At 40.5% G+C, this 20,153-nt stretch overlaps 1 protein-coding gene across 1 annotated transcript in view; it reads right to left on the bottom strand.

Moving 5' to 3' along the window:
- jmjd1cb (jumonji domain containing 1Cb) overlaps positions 1 to 20,153 on the bottom strand; it is a 120,666-nt gene that overhangs the window by 66,736 nt on the left and 33,777 nt on the right. Inside the window, exon 2 of the mRNA XM_053340860.1 lies at positions 3,765 to 3,980. Within this exon, the coding sequence (XP_053196835.1) occupies positions 3,765 to 3,980 (216 nt within the window). The remainder of the gene's footprint in view (positions 1 to 3,764; positions 3,981 to 20,153) is intronic.

Here is a 20,153-nt window from a genome sequence, read left to right as displayed (position 1 = left end):
GAGAGAGAGAGAGAGAGAGAGAGAGAGAGAGAGAGAGAGAGAGAGAGAGAGAGAGAGAGAGAGAGAGAGAGTGTGTGGAGATGACTGGGGTTTAGTTATGTAATGATGTAATAACCAGACAAGCAATCTGCTGGGTCTGCATGCCTTCTTGTCTGTCTGTGTCTCTGTGTGTGCATGCGTTCCTGTGTCTGTGTGAGTGAGTGAGTGTGAGTGTGAGTGTGTGTGTGTGTGTGTGTGTGTGTGTGTGTGTGTATATATGTGTGTGTGTGAAGACTAATCTGTGTGTCTAACTGAAGAGCTGTCTGATTTCTAGGTGAAAAAGCAGGAGCAGTGTTTCAGAAAGTAATCACACATACAGGAAGCAACAGTGGCCTCACAGTGATAGAATATACAAATGTCTGATGGAGTGCAGTGAAAATGTATCATATGCTAAATTTACCATGTGAGCCGTCATAGTGCAGCTTATTCCACCCCCATAATGTTTGACAGCCAGACTGACTGCTTTGTTCTTTTTCACACTTTGTGATCATTTGAATATGAGCTCTTATTTTGGAATTTACTGTAAAATGATGCACATAAACTTAATCATTACATGTTTCCTGTAGTGTCTTATAGAATAAAAATCACCACCACTAACATCAAAAAACATGAATATTTTATGAAATAAATATTTGTATTACTAAGCTTCAGGGAGAACAGGCAGTGTTAAGTGTTTACAGCTGTTTATATGTGCTGTGACCACTGAAGGAGAAATGATTATGAATATTAGTAATATGTGACATCCTACATATTACTAATATTCATAATCATTTCTCCTTCAGTGAATGTCAGTATGAGATCATCAGTTCTTAAGGTCATCACTTCTATAATCACAGTATGGTCACTGTATTCCACATTATCTACATGCACACAGTACAAACAATATGATCATTAGTCACTGAATAGTTCTAATGTAACTCCATGAAAAGCTACATTCATCAGTATCTAAGTATGTATGGTCTTTCTTCAGAACACAGTGTAAGATAATAGTAACAATAATAATTGAAACTAATATGAATTTAGATGTAAGTAAACATGGAGACCCAGTGTTTGATCACAGTGTTTCTCCACCTCCAAACTCTTGAGGTAACACAGTGTGTAGGCTCAGACTGGTCATGATAAAACACACTGTCAGGTTCATGTGTGATTCTGCAGCTCAGCTTTATACATTTGCTTGTGGGATGTTCAAACAGCTCTCTTCACACCAGTGCAGTGTTGGAATTGCTGCATCCCACTATTTCTGTCACTTTATATAGCTCTTCACTGTTATCCCTGTATAAATATGTCCCTCTGTGTGACTACAGGCTCCTTATTTCATATTCAAGAATGGCTGTAAACTATTAATGTAGAAGATTGGTACAGGTAGCACAGCAGGCAGTGAGCAGCACATATACTTTAGTTAGTATTGGTCCTAACTTACTGACTTGGGTGATAAATTAAAGCCTCACTCGTCTTTTTGATGCTCAGCTGAAGCTTTTTCACCTTTATGTGTCTCTAACACAATTTACTGTACATGTATTTACATTGATGTAATCCTCATCCTCTTGTTGTGATGCAGCACACCTCCACACTGATACACACTAACATGTTTTATCCAGATTTTGGTTGCTGTCATTTGATATTAAAACAATATAATGAAGCAGACTGGGAGTACAGAAAATGTAACACTGTTTTCTTTAAGTGAGTGATTCATGACCTCCTGAGGCTCCGCTTTCTACATGGATGTTTTTCAAGCTGTTGCTATGACAATAGCAGCAGCAGCAGGGCAGTGATATGACGAATAAGTGACCAAAAACAGGAGGAGTCAGACAGAGAAAAACAACCAGGGAAAAAAGCATTTGTGTGTCTGTGTGTGTGCGTGTGTGTGTGTGTGTGTGTAAAGTCTTTGAACTCTTATCTCCAATGCGTGTGCCAGATGGCGCTGTGCACTCTGCTATTACATAATCAAAGAGAGTGAATCACATTTCCATGCACACTCTCGCACCCTCTGTCGGGCGCAGACACACAGACACACACACAGACACACACACACACATACACTCAGACAAACATTCACACAGTCCAAAACTTAACGACATCAATGTCAAACATGCCTACACAGACCGCTGTCCTTTGAAGTGTGTATGACTGTGTATGATTGTGTGTGTGTGTGTGTGTGTGTGTGTGTGTGTGTGAGGAATAGAGTGAAGTACAGACGACAACAAAAACACCACAACAACCACACTGCCACCACACCAAAGCTTGTGTGTGTGTGTGTATGTGTGTGTGTGTGCATGCATGTGTAAACAGATACACAAACCAGACTCTGCATCAGAGTGCTGATGCATGAACACACATACACACACACACACACACACACACACACAGACACACACACACACAGACACACAGACACACACACACACACACACACACACACACACACACACACACAGAGCAAGACATTCCAATTAAAAGCACTATCAGACTAATTGATTGGAGCTGCTATGTTACTGCACTCAGCTGTGAACAGGGATCCTATACAGAGATGTGACACCATCTTCAACCACAAAAAGCACACAGTATCTATCAGCCACAGATGACTTCTGAGAGGAAAACATCTACTCTATCCACAGAACAAACATCCCACAGAAAAACTGCAAAGCTTTCACTCTGTTGTTGAGCTGTTGAGTTGACTATTACACTGGAGGACAGCTCTGCACCAGCACTGTGTGTATCTGTATAGACACACATATGTTTATCAGTGATGAGAAGTGGTTCCATCACAGCACCATTCTGCTGCATCATTCTAAAGAGCCAAATAAAAGCACCTAAAAACACTAAGAAAATGAGAAGTCCTTTTTGGTCAAATCTGCTTAGAAACAGCAAACAGCACTGTATGAGACACAGTTTACATACACAATAAAACAACACACTCAACTGTTGTTCTGCCACCTCTGTCAAACCTTATTTAACGCTTTAATATCAATAAATGTTACATTTTAGTCCAGGCTCTCCTCATAATGATACTTGTTGACTGTGTGAATGAAGCTGTACACAGGTAGTAACAGCCAAAGGACACACACATCATCATAATATAAACACATACAATTATACAATAAATAGGTTAAGTAAGCTAATAGACTAAAGAGTTAAAATAGATCAATAAAAGGATAGAATATAATAAAACCTATAAATAAAATGTAGTCAAAAGTCAGGCTAAAGCCAGGTTTGACTCATCAGTGACAGCAGACACTGCCCTCATAGTTTCTGGGCCCTCAGCAACTACTAAATGTAGAGCAGGGTCCAGGAACTGTATGTTGAGGAACTAGATTTACACTCTGGTTCCTTTGGAGGAGACAGAGGGAAGGTTCCTTAGAACCTAAAGAGGTTCCTGGGTTCCTAACAGAGCTTCTGGAGAGGTTTTTGCGGTGGAAACGGGCTACTTGAGGCCTAATGGTCAGTGTCCAAACTGGTGTTGGGAGTTTGTTTGACTTTGGTACGATGTCACGCTTTTCTTGATTTTTGACGTCAACACGTCAAAAGGAGAGCAAAGAAGCTTTCAGACACGTGATAGCTGAGCTAGTAAACAACTGTACACCTACAATCATAGAGACCATGATAGAGCTGACCGCTGACGTCTAACACCACAAAGACAAATAAATGAAACAACTCAGACTGAGGATGATCCTGCTGACCCTCTCTACAGATGTGTCATGTGTAGAAATGGAAAACAAAGGTCTTACCAGGGCAGGCCACTGTATGTGTTTGGCCTTGTTTCCCTGCAGCAGGCCTCCTGCTCCTCCACCTGCTCCTGCTCCTCCTCCTCCTCCTCCTCCTCCTGCTCCCTCCTTCCTCTTGGCCCAGACCAGCTGGTGCTCCAGCAGAAACAGCTGGAAATCCTCATAGACCTTCACCCACTCTCGCTTCTCCCACTCCTGGTCGTCAAACTCAACGTATACCTGCACACGAGAGAGAGAGAAAGAGAGAGAGAGGTTTCAGTGATCACGTCTATGAGAGCAGTGCAGAGCTGTTACATTTTCTACAGAGCACAGTGACACACCCTTTAACATCAGGACACACGATAAACCATTAAACACCTGGTTCCTTACACATAATAACAGTCATTAGAAGAAAAAAAGGAAAATGAAGGTGAACATGCTGCAGAAAAAAAAGTAGAAGAACGTGAAGAAGGGGGAAGAAAAGAGGGTGAAGGGAAAGATTGTCCTCTGCTGGACACAATGTAGCTGTCTTCTTTGTGTGTTTTTATATCGTAAAGAAATGAAACTAAACTAATGAATGAAAAAAGAAAAGAGAGGAAGAAGTAGTAGAGGCGAGGACGGTGGGTGAAAAGGTCAAATGTGATAAAAAAGGGAACAAGAAGAAGGTGAAGAGGAAGAAGAATGAAAGACACTGTGAGGGAGGAGAGAAGAGAACAGAGGAGGAAGAAAAGAGAAAGAGACGGATAAGATTAGAGGAATAAGTAGTTAGTGGAGAAGAGGAAAATAAAAAGGACAAATGGGAAAGAAGAGGAGGAAGAGGAGTGAGAGGAAAAAAGAAGGAAAGATAGGAAGGAAAAAGAAGAAAAGAAGAAGAAGGAGAAAGGAGAAGAAAGAATGAGAAGGAGGAGAGGAAGTAAAACAGAGTAGTAGTTGTTGTTATGACAATCTAATGTTGGGCTATATGAACCTATATGAACTAAGCACAGATAATAACACAGTTGGTAATATAAATGAACAAGCTACAGCAGAGTATATACTGTATTATCCATTAAATGTATGGATATGTGTGTGTGTGTGTGTGTGTGTGTGTGTGTGTATGTGTGTGGGTTGTACCGAACCCTAACCCTACAAACATGTGAGGTGTTTGCTGCTATGCCACACACATTTGATATGACAGTAATCACAGCTTGGACTTTTATTGATATTATTTTAATACGTTAAAAGACAAACTAACTTGTTTTGTTAAGGCAGATAAAAACTGTTTGCACAATTAAATATTTACATTTAGATGTTACTCCATATATTATTTTACCACATGACATATGTTTGCACAGTTAAATGTTGACATTATATTATTGTGTTTTTTTAATGTTTAAAGTCAAAGCTCCAGCAACACTTGTTGTAAAGAACACATTACATTGCAACTCAAATAAAAAATAGCAGTATTACAATAGAAACTGCTTCCATGTGAATCTAATTTGACATTTAATCAACACTGATTGTATTTTAGTGCGATATGGACGCCCCATCAGCTGAGTGCTTAATAAAGTCTGAATTGGATTGAATAGAATGCGGATTATACACATAAGAAAATCAAAATGTACCCATTTACTGAAGCAAAAATCTGATGCTGATGACATATAACCTCACATGTTCTCCCACTAACACACACCTCAGTATCTGCACGTTACACACACACATACACACACACACACACACACACACACACACACACACACATAATCCAGTGAGTGCTTCTGTATGACAACATCCTCACTGCCTGTTCTCTCATTCCTCCATCTATATAAACTGCCCCCACCCCCACTCTTACCTCCATAAGTAGAGGAGGGGGTGGGGGGTAGAGGAGGAGGAAGGATCAACGAGTGCATCTCGCCTCATTCCCCCTCCCCCTTCTCTCTCCCTCTCCCATAATGCACTACTGCAGTCAACTGAGTGATCACTCCCAGCCAGCAGACAGCGAGGGCAGCTACGTCACTGTCCTCCTTTGTTTACTGTTGCTGCAGCTTCTCCTTCTGTTTATTGCCACCTCCATCTATCCTCCATCTTTCTGTCAGCCTCCACATCTCCACCTCCGCTCACTGTTGCCGCGGCGCTGCGTTCCAGTTTTTTGCATCAGTCGCAGTCATTCCAGGACACTGCTCATCTGATCTAATCCATCACTCTCACATGCCTCACTCTATCAGTCCCTCCATCTCTCGTTCGCTCCATGCAGCAAAGGTTAACCTCCGACCGTCTCTGTTTCACTTCGGAGGAGTGTAATTAACATCTGTTGTTAATTCATTTTAATTAACAGCTTGTTCTGTCACTGTGAAGCCATTTCAATAACTATCAGAAACATGAATTAACAGGTGATTTGTACTTAGAAACATTTTTTGGTGTTTCTAGATTTTTACACAAAGCAGGGCTATTCAATTACAATTCACTGAGGTCCAATTTGTGAAAATGTCCTCAAGTGGAGGTCCAGAACATCATAATATCTGAAGTAGCATTGTAGTTCCATCAGCATCTGTGTCTAGTGGCTAGACTGCACTAAACAATACAGATTTAAAAAGCAGCAAACTGAATTTCACAGTTTTTTTTTATCCCTTTAAAACACATTCCAACAGTTAGAGACAGTCTCTTGGTTTGTACTGTGCTGAGAAAGAGAGAGAGAGAGAGGAAGAAATGCAAATTGAGCTCCTGATTGTGCAGCACAGACCCTCTCCTCTCCTCTAAGTCAAACACAAACTATAAACTGGGTCTTTAACAGTGTTTGCATTGGAATTGTTATTTTTAGAATCCAATTTTCACTTCCACTCATTGAGGAATATGGTTGTCACCCGTCTTCCTAATAACAAACACCTAGTTTACACAGAAAGTGTTGCAGCAGCATTCTTCACGTGTCTCTCACATACTTGTGATGGAGCAGATATGTTTCTATTGGAATGAACGCAGCTGTCTGCACAGGCTGCAGAATGACTTGTGTTTCACTCACACTGCAACCTGAAGCCTATAGTTCCACACTTCACACGTGTCTGTTTTCTTCTTCTTCACATGTACAACTGCAGTGACTGTGTGTTAGAGGTCTGACTGCTGCCAAAAACTCAGTGACCTACAGTGAATAGTAAGTCTGAATGCATCGCAGACAAAGGACTGACACCGCTGCTTTCACTGGCTGACCTGATCTGCTTGTTCTAAAGTCTGAAGACAAAAAAAAACATTCAGCTGGAATGTTTACTTCCTGTTTTCAACATCTGTCATCACTACAAGAAAGCAGCACCTCATTTAGATCAAAGTCATGAGCCAACAGAGACACCAGCTGATCTGTAACACCAGCAGCTACACACACACACATACACACACACACACACACACATACACATACACACATACACACACACCTTCATATTATAGTCAGCCTGTATGTCAGCTCAGGTCATTCAAACTCAACCTAATAGTAAGTGTTGCATGTTGGCTCGGGGCCAGGAGCAGGGCATGCTGGGACAGTGAATTATAGGGCTGTTCTCAGTGAGCCAGATCTCAAACACAAATATAGTACATAGACAGGTCCTTACACCCCTCCTCTTACACCCCTCCTCTCAACATTCACTTCTTAATAGATGAATGAAATCCTCTTGGTTCATGTGAAAGTTGATGAATGATGGTATTGCATTACTACAACACTTTTTATCACTTCAGGTTGAGGCTTGCTATGGTCAACCAGTACAGCCTGGTTTAACCCTTACCATACTGTTCAGGGTCTAATTTCACCAATTTTGGAGCTGAGAGAAGTAAAAAGATGCCTTAAAAAGGTTTCTTGTAGTTATTGAAGATGAATCACCAGTTTATTAATGACTGATGGGGTATTCATGAATGATCTGAGGTTCTTAAGTTATGTATAGAGACTAAATATACAAATATGAACAGTATGTAAGGGTTAGACACTGACTGAACCTCATCCTATTGACAGGTCTACATAAATAAAGACTGTTTGATGAAGTGTGTTTTCTATCTATTTTAAGGATAGTGTAAAGCTTTATTTAGTATCTCATGTTCAGGTTTAGTTCATTGTCTGTGGTCGACTATAACAGAAACTTGACCTGACTTAAATCTGATTTAAGCTGAATGAACACAGATGAAGGACATAGAATTCAATGTGAATGCATCAGTGTGTTCAGGTACATACACCTGAACTTCATTTAGATAACAATGACCCAAAGAAAACTGTTTACATTACACTTGCACTTTGCCTGTGTAGCATGCTCATAATTAACACTTGGAATTAGTTGGACTGTGAACACTTGGTTTGATGCAGCAGACACTCCAAATGTACAGAGTCAATGTGGCACCTGATCAAGTGTAATTATAATGAATACAATCCTCATCATTATTATCATCATCATCATCATCATTATCGTCAGGTGAACTGTGTTGCTCTCTACAATCTGATGAAATCTGCCTCTGTGACAGGGAGAGTGAGATACAAGAGTCCTGTTAAACCTGTTATGTCAACCGCCTTGACATTGTGTGTGTGTATGTGTGCGTCAGTGTCTTTGTTTCTGCTGCTGGCTTTAGTCTCATTTATTAATCTGCATATAGATGGGTTAGCTTCATACACACGAGGGATGCAATGAGTCAAATAAACAAAGCACAACTATAGATTCCATCCTGCCATCAGCATGCACTGATTACTATCAGTAAGCATATTAATTATCCTCTCAATACCAGAGCAGGGATGCTAGTGTAGTCTGTCCACGAACACACACACACACACACACACACACACAGAAAGAAAAAGAAAAGCACACAGAGTACACCGAGTATTCAAGAAAAATATACACATGATAGGAATGGGGAAACTAAGTGTCTGGTGAGTCTGTTGCTATAGTAACCAGAGGCAGCAGTGAGTATTGGCCACACACACACACACACACACACACACACACACACACACACACACACACACACACACACACACACACACACACACACACACACACACAGTTGTGAGCCAGCAGCCACAGTGAGCAGAAAATAAAAGACAGAGAGAACAAAGAGGAGTGGATGTCATATGTACACCAGTGTGCAGCATCTGACATAATCAATAGGAGCTCTTCCCATCACTGCAGGCTGTGTGTCACTCTGTTCTTATGGCCTGGTGATAGTACCAACTCATTGACCTAGACACAAGAATGAAGCTGACCACACACACTCAGGTCATCCAGTACAGGTGCAGGTGATATGTGTGTGCGTGTGTGTGTGTGTGTGTGTGTGTCTCAGTGATTCACAAGCTCAGAGGTTAATAGGGGGCCCTGGGGAACCAAGAAATCTCTCTTAGAGCCCCTGATGATGCTGAAACGCCTTATCATTCAGCGGTGTATCAGCAGCATTACAACCATTATGGCAACTGTTTAAGATGGCTTTGAACATTTGACATTTAAACAGCAAAATGGTGACTAAAGCCAGCGTTAAAAAACACACTGAGGACGCTCTGAGCTCACACAGTGCTCATTATCTGCTCCCATCATTTGTGATTATATCCTAAAGATTCAGTCATGTTTAACTGCAGCTTGACATTTACATTTTAGAGATGCCATGTGTGGTGTGTAGTGTGTTGCTGGGAGTTTTGAGTCCCACTGTGGAGTCAGTGTGAGTCCAGCCTTTGAGATGCAGCTGAGCACCCCTCTCAGGTTGGCCTTGGAGTGTGCAGTGAAGAACAACAGCTGACACCAGGCCAGACAGAGAAGAATAAATGGACATGAGCCAGGAAGTGAAGTGGCTGTACATACTCAATGACAGCTGTGTACAATGACCATGTGTGTGTATGTGTGTGTGTGTAGATTTTATTTAAAACGATATATATTGAAGTATATGTGGATGTATGTGTGGAAGTGCGGAAGTGCGGTGGTGTATAATCTGCCCATCACTAACAGCTGCAGAGCGGCTTTGTGGCTGGCTGCACTGGAGGCTGATGGCAGCCAATGAGCACGAGGCATGAAAGCCAAAGACCAATGCGGAGAGAGCAGCGGAATCTGCCTTTTAAATAGAGCGCCAGAGAACACAGGAACAACACATGCCAACACAGAATATAGATCTAACATGAAGACTACTATATGTCTGGATCTGTAGCCCACCGGTGTGTGTGTTATTTTTATGTCTAGTATGCACAGCTGAGGAAAAAAAGAGAAAAGTGTGTGGGGTTTTTTATATGTATGGTTCTTATTTTAATGGAAATGAGCCAGATGTGAAGAGTCCATCAGTGCAGACCTTCACTCACTCTGCACTGCAGTGAGTGGAGATTCTTTTGCTGCCTTAATAAGGTTTCCAAGCACACACGCACACACACACACACACACACACACACACACACACACACACACACACACACACACACACACACACACACACACACACACACACACACACACACACACACACACACACACACACAGTAAGCTCTATCCTGCCCTCCAAAAAACTCTAATCTGATTTATTGAGCTTGACTGCACAGAAAACATGTATGCTAGCCAGCCTAAAAAGAGTCCTTTATCCCCCTCACCCAAATCCACAAACGCCCCCACCCCCACTACTATACACACACACACACAAAACACAAAGTGTCCAAAGGGTGTGCACACATACGCAAAATTAAAACTGGTGGGGGTATTTGGATCCAAGCTTTCCCACCACTATTTTCTGCAACAGCTGTTTATAAGTACACCACCCAAAACATACAGTAATCCTCAATCCACAGCCTCCACCCAAAACATACAGTAATCCTCAATCTACAGCCTCCACCATAAACATACAGTAATAGTCAATCTACAGCCTCCACCATAAACATACAGTAATACTCAAACTACAGCCTCCACCCAAGCGTAGATAAAGTGCTGCAGTGCATTACAGTGTTCATACAGGCATATGGCAGTAGCAGTATACAGTATAGTGTGTCACAGTTAGAGTGATGGGCAGAGGTGGAGGAGGATGACATGCATGTGGGATGTTATGTTACATGATGATCGTCTTGTTTTATGCGATAGAGTTTTATGTGAGAGATTGACCCCTGTCCTCCAACTTAATATAATGGAAATCAGCTGCATGTATATTACAACAGCCTGCAGCAAACACTGATGTACATGTTTCTGCAGCTTATGACAAGACAGACAGGATGTTGGAGAATGCAAGCACTAAAAAACGATCTTATATTCATATGAAGCAAACAGGAAATGTGAACAACATGCTTTATATTCCAGTGGTTTCTTCTCACACCGCAAACTGCATCAACTGGAACGTAAATGTCAGCTGCTGGTTTGTTGGTTTATTTTAATCAACAGGTCCTTTAACACTGCCAGAGTCCCCCGAGTGGCATATGAGCTCTGCTACAATACTTGAAAACAGAGGCAGCAGAATGCTTTCATTTAGAAACAAGAGAGGGTGAGAAACGACGGGAGAAAAACGACACAGCGGCAAAGATAAAGACGGCAGCCGAGCCTGGAAAAGACAAATCGTCAAGAGGCAGACAATGAGAAGGAAAAAAAGGAAAAGCTGACACGATATGTAAGAGCAGGGAGAGAATGGCACAGGATAATAAGAAAGGTGGATGAGGGCTACTAAACAAATAACTAATTATATAACAAATGGAAAAGAGAGAAAGGAAAGAATGGCAAACTGGATGAAAAGAGAGGTATGAAGAAAATGTTAAGTAAAGGTAACAATAAAATATGAAGAATTAACAAAGAGAGATGAAATGAGGTAAGAAATGGATTCAAAGGCACGTGGGAGGAGACAAAGAGAGGTTAGATGAAAATGATGAGGAGGAAAGCATCAGCGGTGACAGACAGCAGAAAAAACCAAGCATGAAGGAGGAGGAATCAAGGAGGAAAATGAAAGAGACGAGAAGATGGTAGAAAAAAAAAGAGGGGAGAGATGTGAGGAATGTGATGTCAAGAACAAAGAAAGGAAGCGCTGAAGATGACAATAGGGAGGAGAGCATCATCTGTATCTCACTGATGTCAGATACAACTGAGGGCAAAAAAAAAGGATGGAGGCGAGGAAAGGAAAGGAAAAAGAGGGCAGAAAGAAAAAAAAGGAGGATGGATGAGATGAGATGAATAAAAAAAGAAGGAGTACAGTGGAGCTGCCTGGAAACCACAATGGCAACCAGGTTGACAACGCCGTAACCAAGGCGCCTCTTCCCTGACAACGGACCAAATGATGCTGCTGCTTTCTACTGCTACAGAATATCAATCAGAGAGAGAGAGAGAGAGAGAGAGAGAGAGAGAGAGAGAGAGAGAGAGAGAGAGAGAGAGAGAGAGAGAGAGAGAGAGAGAGAGAGAGAGAGAGAGAGAGAGAGAGAGAGAGAGAGAGAGAGTTAGGGTTTGATAGAGAGATGGTCCCCCAGACGTACATAAATATATGAAGCAGCTTGTGAGTCGCTGGGCTGGCTTCCCCTCACAATTACCAATGTGCAAGAAAGAGTCAGACACAGATAAAGAGAAAGAGAGAAAAAGAGAGAGAGAAAGAAAAATCTCATCATGCAGGGACAGAGTGAGCGGAGAAGCTGAAATCTCATCATGCAAAAAAAAAGAAGAAATTCAAGAAGAGCTTCTGTGAAAAGACACGTTTGATGTTCCCTCCTAATACAAAACACTGAGAATCAGAGCCAGTGAGTGAGAGTTAGTGTGAGTGTGTGTGTGCAAGGTTCCATTACGACTGAAATTGCTAGAAAGGAGTACGGCAGGGCAATTGTTCAGTGAGGAGAAGTGAAGCAAAAAAGGGAGGTGGAGGGGAAGAGAGAAGGGGGGGAGGGATGAAGAGGTGAAGGAGAGATGGAAGGCATTGTGCATGATGATAAGACTGAAGGGGAATGAGCCAGTGTAGCTGATGCTGCATCCAGGCCAACAGGTCTCACACACACACACACACACACACACACACACACGTTACATCCCAAAGCACAAATACATGACTATCTAACTAACACTTAGGTGATTTACAGAGGAGACTGATGCTCTTAGTTTCTTTTTGCTTAAACAAATAACAGGACATAGATCTCTGTCAGATAAGGTAACACACACTCACTTTACTGTACACACACCCATCATGCTTACATCAGCCCCCAAATGCCAGTTATGATCCAGCAAAAACCCTGGATATGACTAACTCAGACTGCTTCACATCTACTTTAAATGAGTGTGTGGACACACTGTGGATTTAGTCCTCCATCACTTCCATTGAAAGCACATTTTAATATTCAGTATGAACAGGAGGAATGATTACAGAGAGGAAAACCTCTTTATTGTTCATATGGACACCTGACTGCTGAAAATTGTGAACTTATCCTTTAAAATTTCAATTGCTTTCATCAGCATGTTTCTTACTCTTCAACTGTTCGTTCAACTACTTCCTGCACTCACTAAAATTTCATAAAGCCTTCTGCAACTGTACTCCAACTGACTGTAACATCTTTCAAATGTTACACTGACATCTCATCTCCTTACAATAAATACTCTTCAACTTCAACTGACACATCGCTTTAATACTTTATACTTCACACACTTAATACTTCTGCCATATTGCAGTGTTTCAACCCAGAATGTTGAAAGACATTCGGTTGGACCTCAGTCTGACCCTCTAAAAAGAAAATTCTGTACATTTTTAAGTTAAATGCATCATTGTGGTGCACTCTGAGAACAAATTAAGAAGTTATATATATAAAATAATGCTTTAGTAATTTAACTACTGGTCTTATAGCTATGAACAAAGCATAAGAAAGACATTTTAGCAGTTCATAAATGTTCCAAACAAACCATCAAAAAAGACTAATGCTCATATATTAGCTTTGAAAGAAAAAACAGCACATTCATCTAGTTTATTACTAAGGAACATATAAAATACTGTTAGATTTGGACATTTTTCAGTTAATATCTTTGTCTACATTGTCTCAAGTTCACATTGTGTTTCTTTAAATAACTAAACTACAGGCTGCCACACTCTCTATAATTAATATAATATGGAGTATTGTGCTTACATACATTTACATTTGAAGCAATCTAAACCTGTTTATATAGTCAGCAGCTGCCAGACTAGACCTGCAGCTAATGATCATTGTCAGTACAGAGTAGAGATGGGTGATATGGGCACAATCAAATATCAATATTTGTTTGACCAAATACCTCAATATTGATATTTTGACAACATAGTAGGGATGACTATCACTGCTATGACAAAATATTTACACAATGACATTTTTGATAAATAGTCATCAGTAATGTGGAAATAATGACTAGGTGGATAAAGACAGATAATAGAACAGTGTGTTACACTCAGAAAATGACATTTTAACTGTAATGCAGCAAAACAACACTTATTCCATATTACCATATTCACAATCTAAGATGATATCTATAAAAGATCACAATATCGATACATTATTGATTTATTGCCCAGCCCTATTATTGATAGATTTTTAGTGATTATTGTTTGTTTAGACTATAAAGTGAGCATCAACTTCCCAAAGCATAAGATGACCTCTGAGTGTGGAAAATAGCAAAGTCATCAAACTTTCCACATACATGTTAATTCTAATTCCATTCTAGAAGTTTGCATTATCACATCATGTGTTGTTTCACTGCAAACAATACTCAGTCTATCAGTAATGTAAAACACCACAATTCATGGTCTCAAGAGACCAGCAGCTGTGACTATCCACACAGCTTTAGATCAAAGCACACACACACACACACACACACACACACACACACACACACACACAGTAACACAAGGTAAATGAGGTCAGGAAAAGATTCAGTGTTTCAGTTAAGTCACCAAACTCACACAAAACAGGCTCAATGTGGTTTAACAAGCTGACAATAAAAGCAGAGTTTAAATGGTTTGGAACCAGGTTAAAGCTCCACTACCACACACACACACACACACACACACACACACACACACACACACACACACACACACACACACACACACACACACACACACACACACACACACACACACACACGCTCTGTTGTGGACAGTCACTGGGATGGAAGTAATGTGAAGGAGAGAGATAGAATAAGAGCGCAGACGAGCTGAAGTAATAGCCGATGACAGCATGAAGAGACATCCCATCTTCTACAAGGTCATCTCTCTCTCTCTCTCTCTCTCTCTCCCTCTCTGTCTCTCTCCCTCTCCCTCTCTCATTTTTTTGTCTCTCTCAGTCAAACCCACATGGGAATGAGAGCAGACAGACGATAGCGAGAAAACATGGGAAGTGTGGCTAGAGATTTGAGAAAGTGGAAATGTGGAAAAGAAAGAAAAAGTAGGGAAAAGAAGGAGAGAAAGAGAGGGAGGGGAGAAAAACTTGGCAGGCACAGAAAAATAGATAAACAGAGAAAAAAAAAGATGGAGAGAGAGAAAGAGAGAGAGCGAGAGGCAAAGTAAACAGCCTCGAGCGGAGTGATGTGACCCACCTTCCCCTTCTTTATTCCTCTCATCTCTTCCATACGAAGGATGTGTGGGCCCAGGAGAGAGGAGGGAGGGAGAGGTGAGAGGAAGAGAGGGAAGGAAAAGGCGCATCCAAAAATAGCCCTGTGTTGTTGTAGACTGCATTACTGGGAAAATACTGAGTACAACACTTCCCTCTGAAGCCCTCCATCCAGGCTCAAATCTGTTTTATCTTTAATTGTGTCTCCACATTTTTTCCTACGCCATGCATCTCATTAACACTGAAATGTTGTCCAATGCAAATATGTTTACTTGGCTACTGCAGGAGATCAGACTCCACATATTTACTGCATCAAAGCACAAGCTGAATCAATCCATCCAATACACTTTAGTAAATACTGATAATAATGGATCAATAATAGTTTGACTGCACACAAAGATCAACAGCTGCTTCACAAATGCCATAAAGTTCAATACTGTACAAAGTTTCACTGTATTTCTATGTGCAATGATAATAAAAGTCTATGTATTTAATGTAACAATAAGAGAATGTATAGAATATCACCAGATGTAAAGGATCAGTGACTGCTTTTTCAAACTAAAGAAGAAAACTGTCAATGACAACAGCTGATTACACCGACTTACAATCTGTCATTCACTACTCCCTACATAATAAATAGTTGAGTCAGTAGTGAGCAGCAAATAACTAATCATCATCATTTAGTGTCATCACCATCAGCTGTAGAGTCATGTGACAGTAGTTTCCATGTCTATATAGTGGATATGTTTACTCACACAGTATTCAGACAGTCAAATAAATGGTGGAGGATTGCCTGCCCGTCATTTATAATAGATCAGGTCAGCTTTGTTTGCTTTGTCTGCTGTACTGTACATATTTACATTACTGTATAAAGACATCACTGGATGTATCACATTTCACAACGTGCCACTCTGACCCACACAAATCAGTTTTCATTAAGCTGCCTGATCCCTCCTGATATGTTAAGTGTTTATGACAACAATGATTTTAATAACTGATTAACTGAGAGAATATATATCAAACATTTGGATTTATGTCTTTTCTCTATGTTGTATTCATTGTGAAGTGAATACAGGTGTACAAGTCATTTGATATATCAGTCTAAAGTGTATTTGAGAAGCTGGGGTGACATGTAATTACTAAAAAGGAGATGCAGTGAAAACTAGATTGTAACAAAGAGTCTTTATCAAGTGTGCTATCAAATATAGAATACAGTAGGGAACACAGCGGCCCACTTCTCATACAAACCCAAAGAGACTCAGTGTTGAATATTCAGCAGAAGGAGAGGACACAAACTGAAAGAAAAACAAGGCATGCTTTTCTCTCTCTCTCTCTTTCTCTCTCTCTCCGACACTTTTTCTTCCTCTCCACAGCTTCCTTCCTCCTTTCTCTCTCACTCCATCTCTCCTGATAATACAGCTCTAATAATAGCAGAGTTGCAACGAGACAATCGTTGGGTGGAATCTAGGCCAGCCGCTGCAGAGGCTGTATGGGAAAATCCCTCCTGTCTTCTCCACAGCCTGCATGCCTGCCTGTGGACTGTGCACGTGTGTGTGTGTGTGTGTGTGTGTGTGTGTGTGTGTGTGTGTGTGTGTGTGTGTGTGTGTGTGTGTGTGTGTGTTAGCATTCCATCCATCTTTTTTACATAACAACATCTACAGAGCTATTTCTCAGAGTAAGTACTGGTGGATGTTTTCCTTCGTTGTGTGTGGATTTGGCACACTGACACAGCGTTCTCATTATAGTAGAAGGAGCACAGGAACAAGAGGACTGAATATCTCACATGCTTTTTGTCCTGAACATTATGGCACATGGTGTTCAAGTCAGATATGCTTCCATGTTCCCTTCAGTACACCCTAAGAACCAAATAATAACTTTGGAAGTACTCCAATAATTCATGAGGTTTGCGTTTGTGCACGTGTGCAACATGAAGAGGAGTCTCTGATGTCTTTAGTGTGTGCCACTGAGCAGCAGCACTGGACAAAGAACTCAACATAACTGGATATGTGTGTATATTTACATTTGTTAAATAAATACATCTGAAAGCATACTCAATCATAACTTTAATACACACACGTATGAAACTTTTGGATTCACAATCAGAAGTAGAAACAGGTTTATTGCTGAGAGGGTTGCACACTGATCAATGAGGTTTTATTGTGTCCATGTGGTTTAATCCCATTTAAAGGGTTAAAATGTGAAAATAAACGTATGAATAACTTCCACGCATTCTTTTTTTGTGGACTCAGCATCAAATTTCTGCTTTTAATCCATTTTGACAGAATATATTAGAGGATTATGGTAAAAATGTCTAAGTGGTGTAACCATAAAAACTTTGAACCAAATATTTCAACTTGCTTAAAAACAGTAAATTCTCATTAAAACACCATATCAACTAGCTTGGCATGATCTTACATTATAACTTTTATATTAAATAAAGCTAATGGAATACAATTGTTCTAAACATTTACATTTTTTAATTTTAAGTAATTATGTGTATACGGGTGAAATAATATAAGAAAATAAGATGTTTGTACTGATGTATGAGACTGTTGACTGTATCATTGTTGGTACACAGTATGCAGCTCTGACAAGAAGCCTCTGCTGACACTAAAAACCTGACATTTAATTCACATCTGATATTTAAAGTGAATTTCAGCAGATGTTGACCTTTTTTGTACAGTAGCATGTCTGGTTGTGACATCTAAATGTGGTGATGCTGTGTGTGAGTCAGGGGACATCTATCATAGACTTTATATAAAAGGTCAAGAGCTGCATTTGACAATACAGTAGAGTAGAGAGGCACACACACTGTGGTATGTGTATACTGTAAACTCATTCACAATAACTCAGATTGTATCTTCTACTCATGTGAATTTATTTTTTGGTGTGTGTGTGTGTGTGTGTGTGTGTGTGTGTGTGTGTTACATAATGACATGTCTTGAGGCCAAACTCCAGCTGTTATCAGCTGATGGTGAAACACTACACAGTTATAGTAGAGTAGCAGACACACAGTGATGACAGAGCTACACACTATGATATACTGGTGATATATGAATACAGTTTTACATTAGGATTATATACAGTGTTGTTTTCCTGTCTGAGACTCACCACATGTACTAACTCTGTGTACAAAGACACACAACAGATGATGAGCATTACCAGACTACACTGTGGGATGACGGATCACCCTTCAAATTTGGTAACAATCTAAATCAAACAGAAATCAAACAGCTGATGACCCACGGTGGTCACATGATTCAAGGGCTCAGAAAAGGCTGTTAAACTGCTTCAGTATGAAACTATCTAAGAGGGAAAGTTCCTCTACACAGGGGTCACAAGGGGACAGTCATTTCTTGGAAATTGTCACATTCAAAAATGTTTGGGAACCACTGAGTTAGACTTACTGCAGCACTGAACAACCGCAAACCACACACACACACACACACAAATATTCATTATAGATGTTTAAGTGCATGTTTTAAAGCATTTCCATTTCACATATCCACCAATATTCTTTCACTCACACACACACAGGCTCAGGTTACCATCACGTGAATACCCTGTGGTGTTGTGTCAGGCCAACATGTGAAACAGGGCTGGGTCCCACTAATGATTCATGTGACTTCACTAAGACCGTGTGTGTGTGTGTGTGTGTGTGTGTGTGTGTGTGTGTGTGTGTGTGTGTGTGTGTGTGTGTGTGTGTGTGTGAGTGAGTGAGTGAGTGAGTGAGTGAGTGAGTGAGAGAGAGCTCGAAAAACAGAGGGGAGGCCCCAAGGCAGCAATTTCACACACACACACACACACACACACACACACACACACACACACACACACACACACACACACACACACACACACACACACACACACACACACACACACACACACACACACACACACACACACACACAGTGAACAAAGAAGACCTCTATTTGAGCGAGCATGCAAAAGTAGGTCTGCACTGGGTTTGGAGAGCTACGAGAAAGAGTGTGTGTGGCGCGTGTGTGTTGCAGAAGACAAATGGTCTCTGACATCTCAGGCTATTATAGAGGAACAGCCTGGTACGAGAGAGAGAGAGAGAGAGAGAGAGAGAGTGCAATGACAAAATTCTTCAGTCTCTTGTACTTGGCATGTTGTACCACTTGAGTCATCAGCTTTATGTCATTTCTGATGATCAGCTCAGAATAGTTTATGGAGAATGTGTTGTTTTCAGAGTCAGTGTGAAGAATGTGAAGTGCTCTCATATCTCCAAAAAACTATGACACAGCAGTGTGACCCCTGTGACCATATGATAACTGTACAGCTGTATCTCCTCATCTATACTACAAAGTGCCACTGCCATTCATTCAGTCTGCTGTCATTTCTAAAGGATTCATTCTCAGTGGACCAAAACACACATTATGTCTGGATGGTAAGTGGGTTATTGGTGACGCTTAGTGCTTATTACAATATGGCAAGGTCAGAGAACAGGCTGGCTGCTAAATGCCCAGACAAATATAAAACTGCCCTTGGAATTTGGATGATGGTGTTTTTTAATGTCCTTGTAAAATAAACAGTTAAACAAAGACTTCATACATTTTGCAACACATATCTGAAAATTGATTTTGAATATTATAATATGGTGATATGGAATAAGTGTCATTTTCTGAGCTTAACAGACTGCCTTTATCTACTTAGTTATTATATCCACATTACTGATGATTATTTATCAAAAATCAATATTGAGGTATTTGGTCAAAAATAATGTGATATTTGATTCTGCCCATATCACCCAGCTCCACTTCCAGCTGAGTCACAGTCAGTTTGAAATGAAGGTTCATTAGAAATGTATTACTAAAACTGTCCCAGCCATACACAACATGCCATACAATATGGAATGTTATTTAACCCACTAAATGTTCTTCAGCTACTGTCATTAAATACTG

Source organism: Scomber japonicus, chromosome 20, assembly GCF_027409825.1.
Source record: "Scomber japonicus isolate fScoJap1 chromosome 20, fScoJap1.pri, whole genome shotgun sequence".
Lineage (NCBI taxonomy): Eukaryota > Metazoa > Chordata > Actinopteri > Scombriformes > Scombridae > Scomber > Scomber japonicus.
Note: the sequence above shows the minus strand (reverse complement) of the source record. Positions and strands in the feature narration are given on the sequence as shown.